The 17,152-nt window shown below is 40.0% G+C and overlaps 1 protein-coding gene across 1 annotated transcript; it reads right to left on the bottom strand.

The window, feature by feature from the left end:
• Positions 1-4,128: 4,128 nt before the first annotated feature.
• Positions 4,129-16,759, bottom strand: RB195_003989 (uncharacterized protein; the record flags this gene model as incomplete). The annotated part of the gene is made up of 14 exons (XM_064201889.1): positions 4,129-4,302; positions 4,434-4,513; positions 6,372-6,479; positions 6,544-6,658; positions 6,741-6,857; positions 7,003-7,108; positions 12,142-12,289; positions 12,878-13,844; positions 13,966-14,045; positions 14,120-14,194; positions 15,071-15,178; positions 15,236-15,350; positions 16,421-16,537; positions 16,658-16,759. The coding sequence occupies 14 exons, from the start codon at positions 16,757-16,759 to the stop codon at positions 4,129-4,131; spliced, it is 2,412 nt and encodes an 803-aa protein (XP_064057770.1).
• Between the last annotated feature and the right edge of the window lie 393 nt (positions 16,760-17,152).

The raw sequence follows: 17,152 nt of genomic DNA, 5'->3' as shown, positions 1-17,152 counted from the left end.
AAGCTCGGAACAATTTCTCAAACTGATGGGAATTTTTTCTTTTAAAACAGAAACTCTGTACACCACAATTTCTTTTATTTCTTCAGCTGAAGTCCTTCCTTTGTTTCCGTCATTTTTCATAGATTTCTCTCCAAATTTCCATCAAATAATTTGCGTCGAGATTTTCCAGTATGCAATAAAACCAGTTCCGAGAGACCGCATCATTGTTATGTAACAGTACGACGAAGACAATGTGTTCAGTGACTTTATGTGGAGGTTAGTATGCTTAATAAAAGTGTTATATTCTAAAGATTAAATAATTAAAAAAAATTGTCGTTAGAAATGGCTCCGAGCGTTGAAATAAGATTTTTAGATCGTGGTTGTAGTTAGCAACTGTTGTTTCCTAGTTTTTTTCTTTAAATTTAGCCATATTTTAATGCTCCATATGTACTACTACCGTAATACATTCTGATACATACGACCTACATACTGAAAAAATGGAATGTTGTGTGGATCAGGAGCTCTTCGCACGGATCTCCTTTGATTCTATTACCTTATTAGTCTCGATTTTGCCATCTCAAGACGCTGTAGAGCCAGAGCCAGCAGAACAGCCTTTCATTACGTAATATGACGTATGCGGCTGCGTTCGACGCAACGCACGCATTCTAGTGCATGTTATATGATTGGACAGTCCATGGTTCTCTTTTTTACCTTGAGGTAGAAGGAGTTGAACGAGGATCCCACTGCTTGGATAAATAAGTTACGACAATATACTAAACGAAAAACTCAGTACTGTGTCCGTAGTTTCCCCCTTAAAAAAGTGATGCCGGGAAAAGATTTACGGATCGTTGGAGGGAAATCCTTTCCGTCGTGGGTACAGTTCGAAGCTGTTATCGAGGAACTTCCTGATAATTTTGATATTCTTGGACACTTGCATGTAGAAAAAATCCAGTAGTTGATTTTTGGTTTCATAAGGAAACACCATTATTTCAGATTGTTTACATTTGCATGGACTCCTGTTAGGATCGTTCCGTGGTTCTCAGGTTCCCCTGCCGTTAGAGTTATCCCCTCGAAACTCATCTCACATTTCTCATTTTTCTCCAAGAAAAACTTTGGAAGAGTTTTTTCAGGACTGTTGCAATTTTTTTTTGGAGAAAACGCCAATTTCAGTGCATTACTAGACGGCAAAATTAAACTTAGTGCTACTTTTTTGACTATACAAAGGATTCCTCGGAAAACTTCCTCCGCAGGAAAATCGAATTCCAATCGCGATAAGAATTTCATATCTTTAAATATGGTTCTTCTCAGTCCAAATAGTTAGGGCAACTGTACCACTTCTTTCGATACTTAGCAACATTCAGGACAGCTTGTCGATAACATATGTGGATAAAGGATAAAGGATAAAGTTTCTGGCGTTAATCAATCCGCTTGGGATGCGCCCCCACGTTCCCTTCAATTCAGAATCGTTTGAGGTTTACGAACGTGTATCTGGCCTCTGCAATGACTTGCGGTGGCTAGCCGATGTGTCAAGTCAGTGTTTTTATCCTCCCAGACAAGTCTGGTACCAATTTATCGACCACGGAGGGATGAAAGGCTTGGTGAGCACTAGGGCGGATTCGAACTTCCGATCGATTGTGCAGTAAGCGGAACCTCTAACTGCTACACTACACCCGCCCAACATATGTGGGAAAAGCGATATTTCCTTTCTTTTCGAGGATAATTATGGTCACAGTGTGGTTTAGGAGGAAAAACCTCTCCTAACTATGCGCTAACGTAGGCAGTAATTATAATCTAGTAGTAAAGACTAGTAATATTACATACGATGGTGGTGAGGAGGAAGGACCAACAGTCTGACTCCGTTCATTCCTTTCTAATCGCCGTAAAAAAAGGCCCGGAAGATGCGGCGCGTGCACAAGGTTGGCGCGCTCCAATCGAACTCGTTGTAGGGAGTAGCGCGCCTAAACGGTCGAAGCCGCATCTTCCGGGCCGTTTTTTTACGGCAATTAGGAAGAAATGGACGGAATCACTGCACTTGAAATCCGTACCATCTCAGTTTCGTAGGGTGATGCCTTTAGAATATCTGGAGCCAATCTCGAAAACGCATTGTTGGAATTTTAATGGAATACGATGGAAGTGAAAGTTGATGGTCCGGGCCTACATCACCTCTGGTTCGCTGATGACATCGTTCTGATAACATCAAACATCAAGCGGGAGGAACGAATGTTAGTTGAATGTGAAGAAATTTCTGGAAGAATGGGTCCCAGCTGAATGTGAACAACCAGATCTTCACGAGGAAGGGATGGATCTCTGATGCCTTATTCACGCTCAAGAAATCAGAACTTAGAAAAGAAAAACGAATATATCCGAATACTTCAGCTACGTACATCCGGATCGGGGAGATGAACGTAATGAGCCGCATGAACTTCGAGTTAAAAACGAGCGACCTGTGGGGTATCCAAGAGCATCGTCGAGGATGTAGTGAAGAAGACCGAAAACACTCAAATCTGTGCCCACCTCCCTAACATCAGCCCTCTTTCTGCCTTTAGCTAACCTTGAAAAAAAATAGAAAATTCACCACCAGGATGAAAATCCGGCCAACTTCATTGAATCCTCCATGGAGAAAGTGATATAAGGTAGAAGGTAGAAGTACCCGCTTCTCCGGCTCCACGGATGTGAAATAGAAGATTCAAAGTTCTGTCTTCGACACTGGTGATCGAAAAATAGAGAAATACCGTATCTGCTGAGAGAGGTAAATTAAAGTGCGCCGAACACTTGACACGCGTTTCAACGACATCCGTTGAACGAAGACCGTAAATTCGACCGGGTTCAGCCCTAGGAATTCAGACGAACCACCGGTAGACTATCGACTACCGTTGATCGGATTTTTTCATCACTAAGCCCTTTAAAGAGGGAATTTAGAAGCTCTTCATGTTCTTTGTTGAATCCGATGTCACTGAACAACTCTTCGGCGCGATCCAGAAAGAGATCGAGAAGAATGAAAGTACTACTGTTGCCCGTTCCCAAGAATTTGGGAAACAACGGAATAAGAGGTGATAAAAGTGAGGTACAAATGTGGAAACTCCTTGAAAAAGTTAATTTAAGCTCACCTGCTCAGATAACTATTTTTCGAAGGGTAAAAACAAGGAGATAAGGATCCGAGTTGTGTAGGCTTAGCCTCGAACCTGGTTTATCATTGGAAATGTTAATGGGAACGTACCGTGTCTAAAAATTTTGCTCCATCCACGTGAAGAATTGTGGTGAGGAAAAAAATTACCAATGCGAATAGAATAGTAGGTGGTCGCATAGCGAAAATAAAGTAGTATACTGATTGTTAGGGCAGAAGATTGCTGTACCAATGAAGTCGACCTGTCTGTCTACTATGATGTGATACGCTATTGCCGACGATGTTGTGTAATTTTTTTCATTATAGATAGAGAAACCTGCTCGTACGGGGCGCCGTTAGTTACGAAAACATAGCACTATCGATGATGATTAGTTGATACACATGTGTAGTCGCAACTAGAAATCCTTGACTACACCCCCAGAAGGCCATTTACACGAGATTTGCCGTGTCCGCAATATTTTTGAATAAGAAATTCATTTGAAAAAAGTAAGAAATCAGAAAAAGCGAAAAAAAAATTCACACTATTGCAGTTTCCTAAAAACCATATTATTTAAACAACTATGAAAATCTCTAAAACGATCGTGAGTGACCAAAGGCACACACGATCTCTTCCTTAAATCCGCTGTAAAGGTTGCTAAATCCCTAAAATCCACCAAACTTGTCCTGGGCATATTCCACTTTATTTCATAACAAGTATAAAAGGTCAATAAAATAAAAGATATTAGTTACTTTTTTCTCTTGGGATATTCAAATACACGCGATGGAATATGGTTTGTATGAAAAATCAGTCAATTTTTTCCTGGATACCTGCCTGCTTCTTAAAAACGCTCAGTTTTGTCCAGGGGTGCCCAAGCATGTATATCAAATACATAAAAAGGACAAAAAAAAGCAAATATAAAACATCAAAGATCTAAAAACTTGTGTGAAACGCTTTGATTGCTAATTTTCGTTTTATTTTGTTCTTTTTTACCTTTTTACCGAAAAAAAATTATTGGGAAGCTACCAAGAAATAAATTCTGTAAGTTTCATTGCTTTATCATGGTTGTACTTGAGTTTGTTGTAAGAATCCCGGCAAGTAGATCTGCTGCAGCGCTTCCCGGCATCATTCCATTCGTGGCATTCAGCAGTGCTTCGATAAGCGCTGGATCAAACGTAATAGTCCTTTTTGAGCATAATCCACATGTTCTTCTGCAGTTTATCTGAAATTTAAATTTTATTCCTCATTAGAAAAATATCGTTTACTTCTAAAATTCAGCTAACTATATTATTGGAATGAATTGTTTAAAAAAATCTATCTGGACTCGAAATAGTGATCACACAGTTATTTTACCTTAACGAAAGTATCCATTTCTGAACGTTTGCAAAGATTAGGATCCACAGCACAACCAGGAGCGAGATCGATACATCCTGCTAAAAAAAATTCATTTAGCTGTCCACTGTGTTGATTGAGTAGTTTTCGAAGGAAAAAATTCCTCTTAAAATTAGAAGATCAGATAATGGTCAATGCATCAGTAGCAAAAGAGGTTAAAATAAAAAGAATCGCATGAAATAGAAGGATTTGTTGACAAGGTCCTTGCCTTAATGGATTTGTAAAACTCAAAAGGAGTTAAATAAGTACTCTAATGTCCTTTATGTGGGTGATAGGATGAAATATTCCTTAAATTGTTTTACAAATTTCAATAATATTTTCTAATAATAATACCTTAGTACTGAGGGTAATATCATAAAAATAAAAAAAATATCATAAACAAAGATCTGAGATTTGCACTCAACTTTTTGTTTTTGTTAGACTCATTACGATGTGACCTAAATATAACCACATTCCTGTCATCTTACACTTGCAAAAACCGTTTCAATTATGACCGATCCAGTAATCAGATTATCAGATATCAATAGTCGCACCTCTTTTCTTATTAAGGTATTTGTAAGGTATTTATGTACCAGTACCCCCTAGGCTATCAGAAAAGGAGGCTCGAATGGCACCCGTAGGGTTCTTTCCGGATCTGGTGCTTCTACCGTGGTAGCGCCAAGTAAAGAAGCGAAGGAAATGGTGAACAATCCGCTGGGACATCGGAATGCACCGCCCACGCTGCCGTAACACTGCCGGTAGGTCTCACTGTGTATCCACACTAATAGCCAGCAAAAACCAATCAATTTAGCATTACTTTTTAACTGAGACTAAATACACTCGAAAACAGATAGAAGCTTGTTATTGTTTACAAATTTAGCCTTGCTATATTATATGTCAGATCCATATTTTGTCACATGTATGAAGATTTTTAACTGACGCTTTTTCCATCAGTAAATAATGCACGAGGATCTTAAAAGGATAAAGTTCCTGGCGTTAATCAATCCGCTTGGGATGCGCCTTCACGTTCACTTCAATTCAGAATCGTTTGAGGTTCACGAACGTGTAACTGGCCCATACAATGAGTTACCGGGGGCTAGCCGATGTGTCAAGCCAGTGTTTTCATCCTCCCAGACAAGTCTGGCACCAATTTATCGACCCCGGAAAGGATGAAAGGCACGGTGAGCACTAAGGCGGATCGATCCTCCGATCGATCGTACCCCTAACCACCACCCTACACCTGCCCTGGACGAGGATCATAGCCGAAAAAGTCTTTTCGCTTATAATGTGATCACCGAAAATTGAAGTTTTTATTTTTGTAGGTTTTTCTCGTATTTCTCGCGTAATCTCCTGTTTCTCCTCAGTATACCTCTCTTTTCACAGATCAACGGAAAAGCAATTGAATTGAGTGAGGCAATTTCTTAAATTGCTCTTTAAATAAGTAGGCCTCATTTTCTCACCCATTCTGGGAAAAAGTTGATGGGAGGCAAGCTTTCAATTGTTTTTCCAAGCTGATTTAAAAGAAATCATTAAAAAAAGCACGTAATCCACTGTGCCTGTAGGAGCAGTGCAACTGACAAAACATGGATAAAGTTTAGAGTTACACTGACGAAATCCTGAGGAAAAGAGGGGGGCCTAAAACATTGTTCAGTCTGATAGTATCTAACAAAGAATTTATTTATGAATACCTCAAATTATAACACTTAATTTTCTAGAAAAACAATATGAGAGGGAAAAGAATGAAAAGAAAACCGGGAAAAATTTAGGCTGCTATCTTGAGATACACGTAGGTGAGCGCATGCGATTGATTGGAGTGGTAGAGGTCGTGAGCGAAAATTTCGACAGAACTCATTCTAGTAATTGCAAATTGGAGTTAATCACTCTCGTCTCTTTTATTTCGGAGTCAGAATCAAATCTTACATTCTCCGCAGAATCCACAAACGTTTGGACAATCCTCCGCAAGTATTCGACGCCATAGTTGACTTCGACAATGTACTTTTGTCACTTTTGTACAATTTATTCGAGGATCTGAAACAAAAAAAAAAAAAAAAACAAAAGAGTGAGGACACGCAAACCTTCTACGAAAACTCACTTTTCCTATTCTCACAGCTAAATTCAGGAGTTTTACAGCAATATCCACATGTTTTCGGGCAACTGTCAACAGCCATTTGCACCAAGTCGAAGTCCACTTGCCTTGTTCTCGGATGCTAAAGGTATTAACTGATTTTCTTATTAAATCATAAGCTTAGTTGTTGTTTTTTTTTGTCTTGGAAAATAACTTGGATGCACCTGAAAACACTTTGGATTCCTATCCATAGATTCTCCTTCTCTCACCGCTGCCGTATACATAAAAAGACAAGCTGATTCAGAAAAGCGATTTTCACAGTTCACAGCACTCTCAGTGTACTAAAAACAACTCGAATTTCAAATTTAAACCGATTTCCTAGCAATATGTGAAAAATAAAGAAAGGAATACGGTACAAAACATTTTTCCCAAAAATAAAAAAAAGGTCTAGCTATTCAATTACCTGTACTATTTCTTATTACTCACCACACTTTCCCTTCCTATCTTTCGCGTACAATTCAAGTCAGTGATACGGCCATTAACATCGATATTCATTGTGACGGCCAGTAACCATATTAAACTGAGCATTGGCCTGGAAAAAAAGGTGCACGTTCAGGAAAGATACAAGTTCACAGAAAAACTCCGAAGTTTCCAGAAAGATGTTAATTGAATGTTTCTTAGAAATTGAAGTTAGTACTAACAGAGGATCAAATTTGGTTTTTCAATCACAACGTAAAGGTGAGTCAATGGTTCCTGGATAAGTTTCTTTCTTCTTTTAATTTGTTAATTTTTTGTAAATTCTAGTATTGCTCAGCTGGCTTTTAAATGCCTTGTTTGAAGAAATATACGAGCTGCAGGTTTTTTTCCCCGCTCAAGAGATTTTTCTCTTCCTGAGTGTTGCTTCAGAAAGATTTTTCTAGATGTTCAGGAGGAAAAATTTGAGATAAAGAAAAGGGAAAGCATAGTTATTTGACTTTGCGCTCGAAGTCTGGCTGTTTATGCCTAGATAAAAAGGTTGTTTATTTCGCATTAAAAACAAATACACTTTGTCTCACAGGTTATTTAGTAGAACTTTTATCAAGCTTTGACGCATGACATTTCGTCACATGTCGTCTTCAGAGGCCTGAAGTGGCTTTTCATTCGCAGTCTGAGCCCAAAAAAAAAACATTCTATCACTTTTTGGGTAGTCTGTTGACATTACCCAATTTGATTGAAGACAGCTAAATATAATTTCTTCCATGAAATCGGGGCAACTGACCAGCTTCCAGCTTTTTTTCCGGAGAATATCCGCATCAACGTTTACACTCACTGAGGTTGTTACCCTGAACCCTACGTAGAGTGACCGGGGTTACGGATTGTAGGTGTGAGCCTCACCTGTACATACTTGTTGATTGCTGCGTTACGCCTTACTCCTCTCAAAGAGCCATCTCTAATCAGCTTAGGTTAATGTCAGCAGACTAACCGCAAGGAGATAAAGTGTTTTTTTGGCTTAAATTGCACTTTCATATCCTTAAAGAAGACTTAAGTGTCGAAACGACGACCTGAAGCCCACTAAATGTTCGATCTACCTCCGAGGCATGGCATATTTCAAATCAATGGGAAAAATACCTAGTTTTAGGGACAAGAAGACATCGGACCCACTATCTACGTTCTCATTTCTTATCCCATCATCAGGTCCAAAGCACAACCTATTCATCAACGTGCGATGATGGAGGAACTTGAAAACCTTGCGGTTGTTTTTTTTTTGCTTTTTTTTTTGCACAGGTTGCATGCAGTCTCATCTCTGCATCAGCATGAACTAACGCTACTTATCTCGCTAGTGACTCCTACCTACTCAAGAAATACGAATTTATGTAGAAGTTATCCTAATAACTAGGATAGAAACGTTACTGAAATGGAATCTCACTGAAATTGTCGTGCCACGATTGGGATCATGTATAGCGCGGCCGGTAAGAGGATCGGCTAGGATTGCACGTTCCATCGAAGGTTTGAGACCGCCTCAATGCCAACTAAGTTCTTGATCCTTACGGGATCGAAAAAATTGGCACCAGACATGTCAGGGATGATAAAAACACCATCGTTCTCCTTCCCAGCCCCAAGTCACGGTAAGTTCGCAAGCAATCATTTTTTCTTCAACTAAACAAGAGTTTTTCATCCATCAAAGGATAAAGGTGGAAATATAATTCGCTTCACGATCCTATGTACATCCCGGAAGAAGTATTACGAACGGCACAAGTTGTGAATTCAATAGAAATTAAAAGTAAACATTTTAGGTATGGTTGAGGAATTAGAAAATGAAGCATTCAAAAAATAGCAGCAGCACAGCGATATTTTCATAAAAGTTACAATTTACGTAGCTTTTAACCATTCCTCTTTGACAATAGAAATTTTCAATTATATCATCGCATTGTCAATGCTTTCACAATTACAAAGAAAGTTCTCTCTATAAAATCCACTAATCCATTTAAATTCAGTTTTTAGGGACGTGATAGAATCGATTTTTATCAGTTATAGAGAAAATTCTATTGCAGCACAATCAACCAATGCATAGTTTAAAGCGTTCGTTCAGTAAAATGTAAAACAAAATAGTAGAGTTAAAAGTTTGTCACAATTTTCCCAAAACTCTTGCTACTCATCAAAGTAATATTGAGAAGAAGTTAATCACGTGTTAGAATTTCTATTATCGAAATTAGAGAATATTATCTATTAAAAATTGATGCTGCGTCATTTCAGAAACTAGGAAGTATAAATAGGAATATAAAATAAAGATACAATTAAGTAATAAAATATAAATTAGGAATTAGTGATCGGAGCAGAGGAAGTCAATCCTTGCGGATGTGGATTGCGATTGAACCAACCAGAAGACGGCGGTTGTCCCCGGTAGGTCCTCTTCAAATGGTAGCTTCTCTCGGCGAACAGTATATAAGAGACCGTCCTCGGCACTTGGGTTCTTGCCTCGCTTTTCTAGCCATCATCAGGGTCCCAACGTTCCAACCCATCATAACAAGTTCTTGTGAGCCTGTATGACCTCTTCAATCTAATGATCACCACTTCTAAGTAAGAAGTAAGTATTTATACTTGAATTGTTGCATGAGGACTAGTTTTCGCATAACACTTGTAATGAAGCTTTTATGAGTAATGTATGCAAGTACATATAATATCAAAGAAACCATGGTGGAAAAGTGGTGTGAACGAGACAGAACGAACTAAGACATGACGCAGTTTCGTAAGCGGCTGCGCTCAAAGCGGTGCGGTAAAGCTAGCGGTTGGGATCGTGGTGGGACCATCGCGAACCGCTGCAATGAGTGGTGCCAGCACTCGCTTATGCCATTACCCCGAGCTTCATGTCGTTTCGACCCGACTGGAACTCCAAAAGTCCATTAGGTGGGAAGCAGATCAAGCACAACTTAGGATCGTTGCCAATGCCTTAGGCATGGATTCGGAGCTGTTCTGCCAATTGTGTGAGACGCCACAGCGCGAACTTCTCTGAGTTTCATTTAGCAGATTTCTAACAACGTCCTTCTTGTTTACATCTAGTTGTGGAATTTTCCTTCCAGGTTTTCGTCATGGTCGGTAATCAATATTCCAGATGTATTATTCTACAAAAATGACACAAGAAAAATAATAAAACTCTTAAAACATCCAGAATTATTATTTTGCTTCAATGAACTATTACTGGTAATTTTTTACTTGACGATATTTTCTCAAAAAATTATACCAACCTAATTTTTCTCAATAGTTTGAGTACCTAAACTGCTCTCGAAAAATCGGTCATTTGTTTTCGAATATGGACTAATTTTTGCTAAACGAACAGTTTCGAGATAATCTCCAAGTCCTCTCTTCTTGAAATCTCGGCATTTAATAGTGTATTTATGTTTTCTTGTTATGCCAACGAGGTTTAGGTGAAACTTTTTTATTGGCCTGACGTTTCGACAAACTCGTCTTTTTCAAAGGCCTGAAAATGTTTCGAGGTCTTTGATACCATGCATATCCCATCAAACTCCTACTCTCTCCTCGCCAACCCTCGATATTGTTCTAAGTACACCACGCAAGACCTTAAAAGGAGAACAACTGACCAGTGTCACCGACTAGCGGGGTTGGCAAACCACCGCGTTTGATGGGATATGCATGGTATCGAAGACCTCGAACCATTTTCAGGCCTTTGAAAAAAACGAGTTTGTCGAAACGTCAGACCAATAAAAAAAGTTTCACCTAAACCTCGTTGGCATAACAAGAAAACATAAATAGTTTAGAGATAGATTTACAGGAAGCAATTGGAAATAATTTCTGGAAAACGTACAACCTACACACTGAACGAGAAAGGAGAAGCGATAACAACATCTCTTATTAAAATTGGAGCGAATCCAATTATTCTCAAAGTAAAAGAAGTAGCTTCCAATAAAGTCGAAATGACACGCATAATATTAGGGAATCATGTGGAACCGTAGTTGTTCTGGATGTGAATGGAACATTGAAATTCCATACAAAAGCACTTTCTCTTTATTACCTCTTTATGAACATCGAACGTATTCGCATGTTTGTATGTTTTTCTGGACGACAGAAAGAAATGTGCAAAGTATGGAATAACTATAGGATTATGGAAATAGTATGTAGATTCAAAATACGTCCAGTGAGTTTTATTATGCAGAAGTTGCACAGTTCTGTCACTTTTCATCGATTTCTACAACTACCTCAATAAGCAGAATACTGTAATCTGTTCAACACAGTTTTTTCTGTGATGAGGTTGAGTTCTGGTAAAGATATTACTAATTAATTTTATTAATTTTGCTTAATTACGGAAAAAAATTATCGCATTACCGATCAAGGTAGAAAGTGCAGTCGGTAGGAGGTTTAGCTGAAACTGCACATTCCATCGATGCTTCGAAGGTGAAATGCTAGGAAACATTAAGGATTCATTAAGAAGCGAACTGAATGTTATCCTGTAGAGTATTTGATCCGAAATTAGGCTGTTTAGGATGACCACGGTCATGAGGTTTTTGGCAAGGTTATTCGATAAATGAATCATCGTCAAAAGTTTCTTGCACCTCCGTAGAAGTCCCATAATACACTGAAAATAATTCTATCTTTCTGATTTCTACTTTAATTAGTCGAAATATAATTTTCTTCTAACCTTTTCGAGGTGCTGATTTAGATGCCATATTTCAATGAGCGAATGAAATGTATCACATTTGAACGATGTATGCATCAGTGGGCTGTGCCCTCAGTTTATCCACACCTCTAAAGTCTGCTGTCGCATTACTGGATGCCTTATCCCCACGTCCAGTTCCCAGACTCATTGAGAGGTAGGTCTAGTAGGGAGGAGCTGGGACTGGAGGCCGACACCAAACGGATGCGGACGAGCGCGTGCGAGGACAAAGTGACATCCTCACGTGGAGACGGTGGGCACTAGGGTTTGAAAAAGCTTTGATGGTTCACGCTCTACCTCGTGGAGATAGAAACCTAGAAGCGCTAGGCTACTGTTGCATTATTGTGTGCTTTACACGTGCCTTGCGTGGCCCTTGCAGTAGGTTCTGCTAATTTCGTGGATCTGTTGGACGCGTGTGCGCTCGCCGCCGAGCTATGTACAGCTCCTTGGCATAGGTCAATCCCAGAGAAGCCGCTTACCTCCTACTTGCAGCAGCACCTCCTCCTCCTCCTTTGGGTTTTGACGCTGTTCGAGAGTTGCTCTTGTTGTTCTGTTCGGCTTGCATCCGTTTTTCCCTGCTGCTTTGCTTGGAGTCCAAATGATGGAATGAATTTCGGAAACGCGGACCTGTGAATTTTATGAAGGCGAAAGTGAGCTGAGCAAAAAACGTCCACGATGGAAGAGCGATGCAGAATTTTGTGGGACACGCGCTCGATCCTTTAGATTGAACGTGAGAGAGTCGCGCCGATTCAGCAACATCTGCTGAAATTTTAAAGATCCAGTAATAGCGCAAGAATAATGAAATAGTAAAACGTAAAAAAAAATCGCTGTGGACTTTTTCCTTCTGGTTCTTAGCCATCAAACTTCCACTTATTGGTGGACAGGAGATTAGTTTTACATGGTCAGTGTAGGTTCAGCGTTTTTTACTATCTTTCCTTTCTTGTAAGGGAATATATATTATGGCAAAGGAAAAAAAAAACAAAATGAATAATAATTAATAACACTGCTCAAATCTTTATTGGCATATTCCTATGTACATACCTAAGTGATGGAGTATAATTTATATGAAAAATCAAATAATTCCTTCCAAAAACTACTACTTCTTCATTGAGGTACTTGAGCTCTTTGTCAAATTTCTAGGAAACGGGTAAGCTGTTACGTTTTCTAATGTTTTTCCGTGCGTGCCATTTGACAGTGATAGGGCAGATGCCGCACTTGATTCCGTTGCCAAAATTCTGGGAAACGGGTGTGCTGTTACGTTTCCTAGTGTCTTTCCGTGGGTGCCATTTAGCAGAGCTTTGACAGGTGCTGGACGTGAGTCTCTTGTCAGGTTTCGAGTGAATGGGCCTACTGTTATGTTTCCTGGTGCTTTTCCACAGGTGACATTCAGAGGTGCGGGCCGTGAGTCATTCGTCAGGTTCCGGAGGATTGGGTGTACTGTTACGTTTCCTGGTATCTTTCCATGAGTGCCATTTAGCAGTGGATTGGCAGGTGCAGGACTTGAGTTTGTCGACAGAAATCTGGGAAACGGGTGTGCTGTTACGTTTCCTGGTGTCTTTCCATGGGTGATATCCAGTGACGAGATAGGTGCCGGACTTGAGTCTTTCGTCAGGTTCCAGAGAATTGGGTGCGCTGTTACGTTTCCTGGTTTCTTTCCACGGGTGATATTCAGTGACGAGATAGGTGCAGGACTTGAGTTTGTCGACAGAAATCTGGGAAACGGGTGTGCTGTTACGTTTCCTGGTGTCTTTCCACGGGTGATATCCAGTGACGAGATAGGTGCCGGACTTGAGTCATTCGTCAGGTTCCAGAGGATTGGGTGCGCTGTTACGTTTCCTGGTGTCTTTCCATGAGTGCCACTTAGCAGTGGATTGGCAGGTGCAGGACTTGAGTTTGTCGACGGAAATCTGGGAAACGGGTGTGCTGTTACGTTTCCTGGTGTCTTTCCACGGGTGATATCCAGTGATGAGATAGGTGCGGGACTTGAGCCTGTTGTCAGGTTTCGGGGGACTGGGTGTGCTGTTAGGTTTCCTGGTGTCTTTCCATGGGTGTCATTTAGCAGTGATAGGATAGATGCAGGACCTGAGTTTGTCGCCAGAATTCCGAGGAGTGCTTCTATCAGTGCTGAGCTGAGCGGAGCCGACTTCATTGAACATAATCTACATGTACTCCTGCAGCTGATCTAAAGTTCATATTCTATTCGCCATAGAAAATAGTTCATTTTCAAATGTATCACATTACGTAGCTTAGAAGAATAGCTTCAAAAAACTAACTGAACTCCAAATAACACACTATTGTGTTACCTTAACGAAAGCATTCATTTCTGGACGTTTGCAAATATCAGGATCCAGCCCACAACCGGGTGCCAGGTCGACACAACCTGCTAAAAGAAACACAACTTTAGCTCTCTACTGCTGCCGTTTAAGTACTTTTTGAAGTGAATAAGTAATAACTTACAATCAGAAGCAATAAAGATTAAACGAAACCAAGTCAGATAAAAATCAAAAAATGGGGCATGTATTGGTAGCAGAACTAAAATAATAAGTAATTAAAATAAAAAAGACGCTCGTAACATGAATAAAATGTCGATAATTTCTTTGTCTTTGTAGATTTGTTAAAATCAAACGAGAGTATTAAGTAGATAGTCAGCTGTTCTTTTTGTAAGGATATAAGTGGGGGAGCAAAACATTTCGATGTCGATTTTTTTCCGAAACTGACAATTATAAACAGCGCTCTTAGGTTAGTACTCAACTTCTAGTCTGCGAGACTCATTACGATGCGAACAAGATATAACAAAATTCCTGTCATCTCATAATTGCAAAAATCCGTCTCAATTAGGAACCGATCAAACGAGCATATACGCTCAAGTTTCGAAGATCCGGTCTCCGCTCTACCTATCATAGTGTTATTAAGGTGTGTACAAGTGCCTCTCGTGTTATCAGAGGAAGCGCGAACGATGCTAGTTGGCTTCTCTTCTAATCTGGTGATTCGACTGTGGATGCAGGACTACAGGAAACGAAACAAATAGGGAACAACACTAGAACAAGGGCGTGAATCTTTGTTCACTTTAATACCACCTAAAAGAGGAGAAATGTTCAAAAATTTCCACCTTATTACTAACATCTTTTTAAAGTATATACATTATATATACATTATTATATAAAGTCAAGAGACAGAGCGAAATCGTCCTCTTATTCTCTCTTGGAACGCCAACGCAACAGAGAAAAAAAAACAACAGTAAGAAAGAGACAGATTCCATTTAAATCTTCCTTTCAGCGTGTACAATTAATCGGAATGATAGATCATGCGCTAATATTCGAGCTGAAGTCATTCCAGCAATTCATGTGAAGCGCAACTCATGAAATGTTCTTTTTTATACAGAGCCAGAATCAAATCTTCAAATCTTACACTCTCTGCAGAGCCCGCAAACTTTTGGGCAATCCTCCATGAGTATTGGACGCCATATTTGACTTCGACAATGTTCCTTTGTCACTTTTGTGCAGTCAATACGAGGATCTGAAGTGAAAAATAGAGAACAGAAAGGGAACGCAATAACCTCCCACGAAAACTCACTTCTCTTATTCTCACAGCTAAATTCAGGAGTTTTGCAGCAATATCCACATGTTTTCGGGCAACTGTTAACAGCCATTTGCACCAAGTCGTAGTCCACTTGCCCGGTCTTCGGATTCTAGAAATGCCTATTGATTTTGATGTAGAATCATAATATCACTACTCTGAACTGGTATATACTGGAAAGTTAGAAAGATAGTTATTTGCTGCATGCTATTACTGTAGAAATCGTTTCATCACATTTGCGTTATCGATTTCGTAGGTTTGAACTTGAATTGTACTGGGAAGTCATGTGCGCGCTATTCTCGTGATATCACGCGAGAAATCACTCCACATAAAAAGGTCGGTCACAACCATGAGGCGTCCGTCCGTTCGACTGGTCTAGTGCTACACGTGGTTGCAAAGAGCCGTGGTTTGACATCTCGTTCGACCTGAGGACAAGACTTCAGGTACCTTTCGGTGCGGTGGAGTTCCTAACCGCTTCTTCTACAAGAGAGGACGGTTGTCAGCAGGACTGGGAGTTCCCCTAGGGTAGAACCTGAACAGGAGTACAGGAGGACCTGCTCACAACACAGAGCGGCGGAACCGTTCTGGAGTTGTAGACGCTGCATTAGAACTATGTGGATGATATTAAGTGTGGTTGTTCATCCAGACTTATAACATCCTAATTGTATTTATGTGTTAAGGATGGAAGTTATCCGCTTCTCCTGTGTTCAGCGAAGGAGAAACTAAAAGGATGAAAGAAGAAAGCGTTCTACTATTGTTACCTGCTAGTAGAGGTGAAACTTTCCAACCCCTATATTAAGGACATCAGCCCACGAATCTGGAGCGGTAAGGATTTCCGGTGGAGCATTCGTATACGGGGTTGTAGATTATGGGGAGAGGGTGATTCCGTTCATTTCTTCCTAATTGCCATAGAAAAGGGCCCGGAAGATACAGCTTCGAACGTTCCGGCGCACTATTTTCTAAAAGGAGTTCGATTGGAGCGCGCCAGCGCTGTGCGGCGCTGCATCTTCCGGGCTGTTTTTTACGGCAATCAAGGAGAAATGGACGGAACCACACCCCTTACCATAATCTACTATCCCGTGTACGAATACTCCACCTGAAATCTGCACCACCTCAGATTCGTGATATGTCTTTAAGCTTATTCTTTGCTTTTCTTTGTCCTGGAAAATAAATTGGATATACCTGAAAACACCTTGGGTTCCTATCGAAACCTTCTCCTTCCCTCACCGCCGTCGTATAGAGAAAAAGACAAGCCGAATCCGAGTAGCGATTTTTGCAGTTGACAGCATTCTCGGCGTACTAAAAACAACATAACGTTGGAACATGAAGGAAAATTGTCGTAATATGTAAACATGGAAGACTTTCAAAAAAACATTAGATCACTGTATGCAAATCGTCTGATTATGTTCAACAACTTACCATACTTAACACTCCCATCTTTTTCGTGCAATTCAGATCTGTGATACGGCCACTAACACCGATATTTGTTATGACGAGTAGTACCCATGTTAATCCGTACATCGCTCTGGAAAAAGAGAGGAAGAAATGCAAATTTACGGAAAAAATTGAATCTTTCCACAAAGGTGTTAAACGGAGATTTTTGTGTTTTAGAGATCTAGGTGAGTCTGAGTGAAAAATCAAATCTCGTCATTTTTTTAAAAATCAAAACTCAGTAATGAGTTAATAGTTAGAACGAGTTGCCTCTGCGTAAAAGCTAGCAATCCTTTGTTTCCCTTGTTCCCTTGTTTGAAAAATCCCTTTCAAAAATCCCTTGTTGGAAAAAATTACGGACTCCGAGTTCGACTTTTGTCCTTTTTCGCTCGCGAGATCTTTTTTCCTTCTTGTAGCTTCTCTCCAAAAAAATCCTATTCTAGATGCTAAGAAAAGGAAATTCAGATGAAGGAGAAGGGGGCA

Source organism: Necator americanus, chromosome IV, assembly GCF_031761385.1.
Source record: "Necator americanus strain Aroian chromosome IV, whole genome shotgun sequence".
In the NCBI taxonomy this organism is placed as follows: domain Eukaryota; kingdom Metazoa; phylum Nematoda; class Chromadorea; order Rhabditida; family Ancylostomatidae; genus Necator; species Necator americanus.
This window is presented reverse-complemented; position numbering and strand designations above follow the sequence as displayed.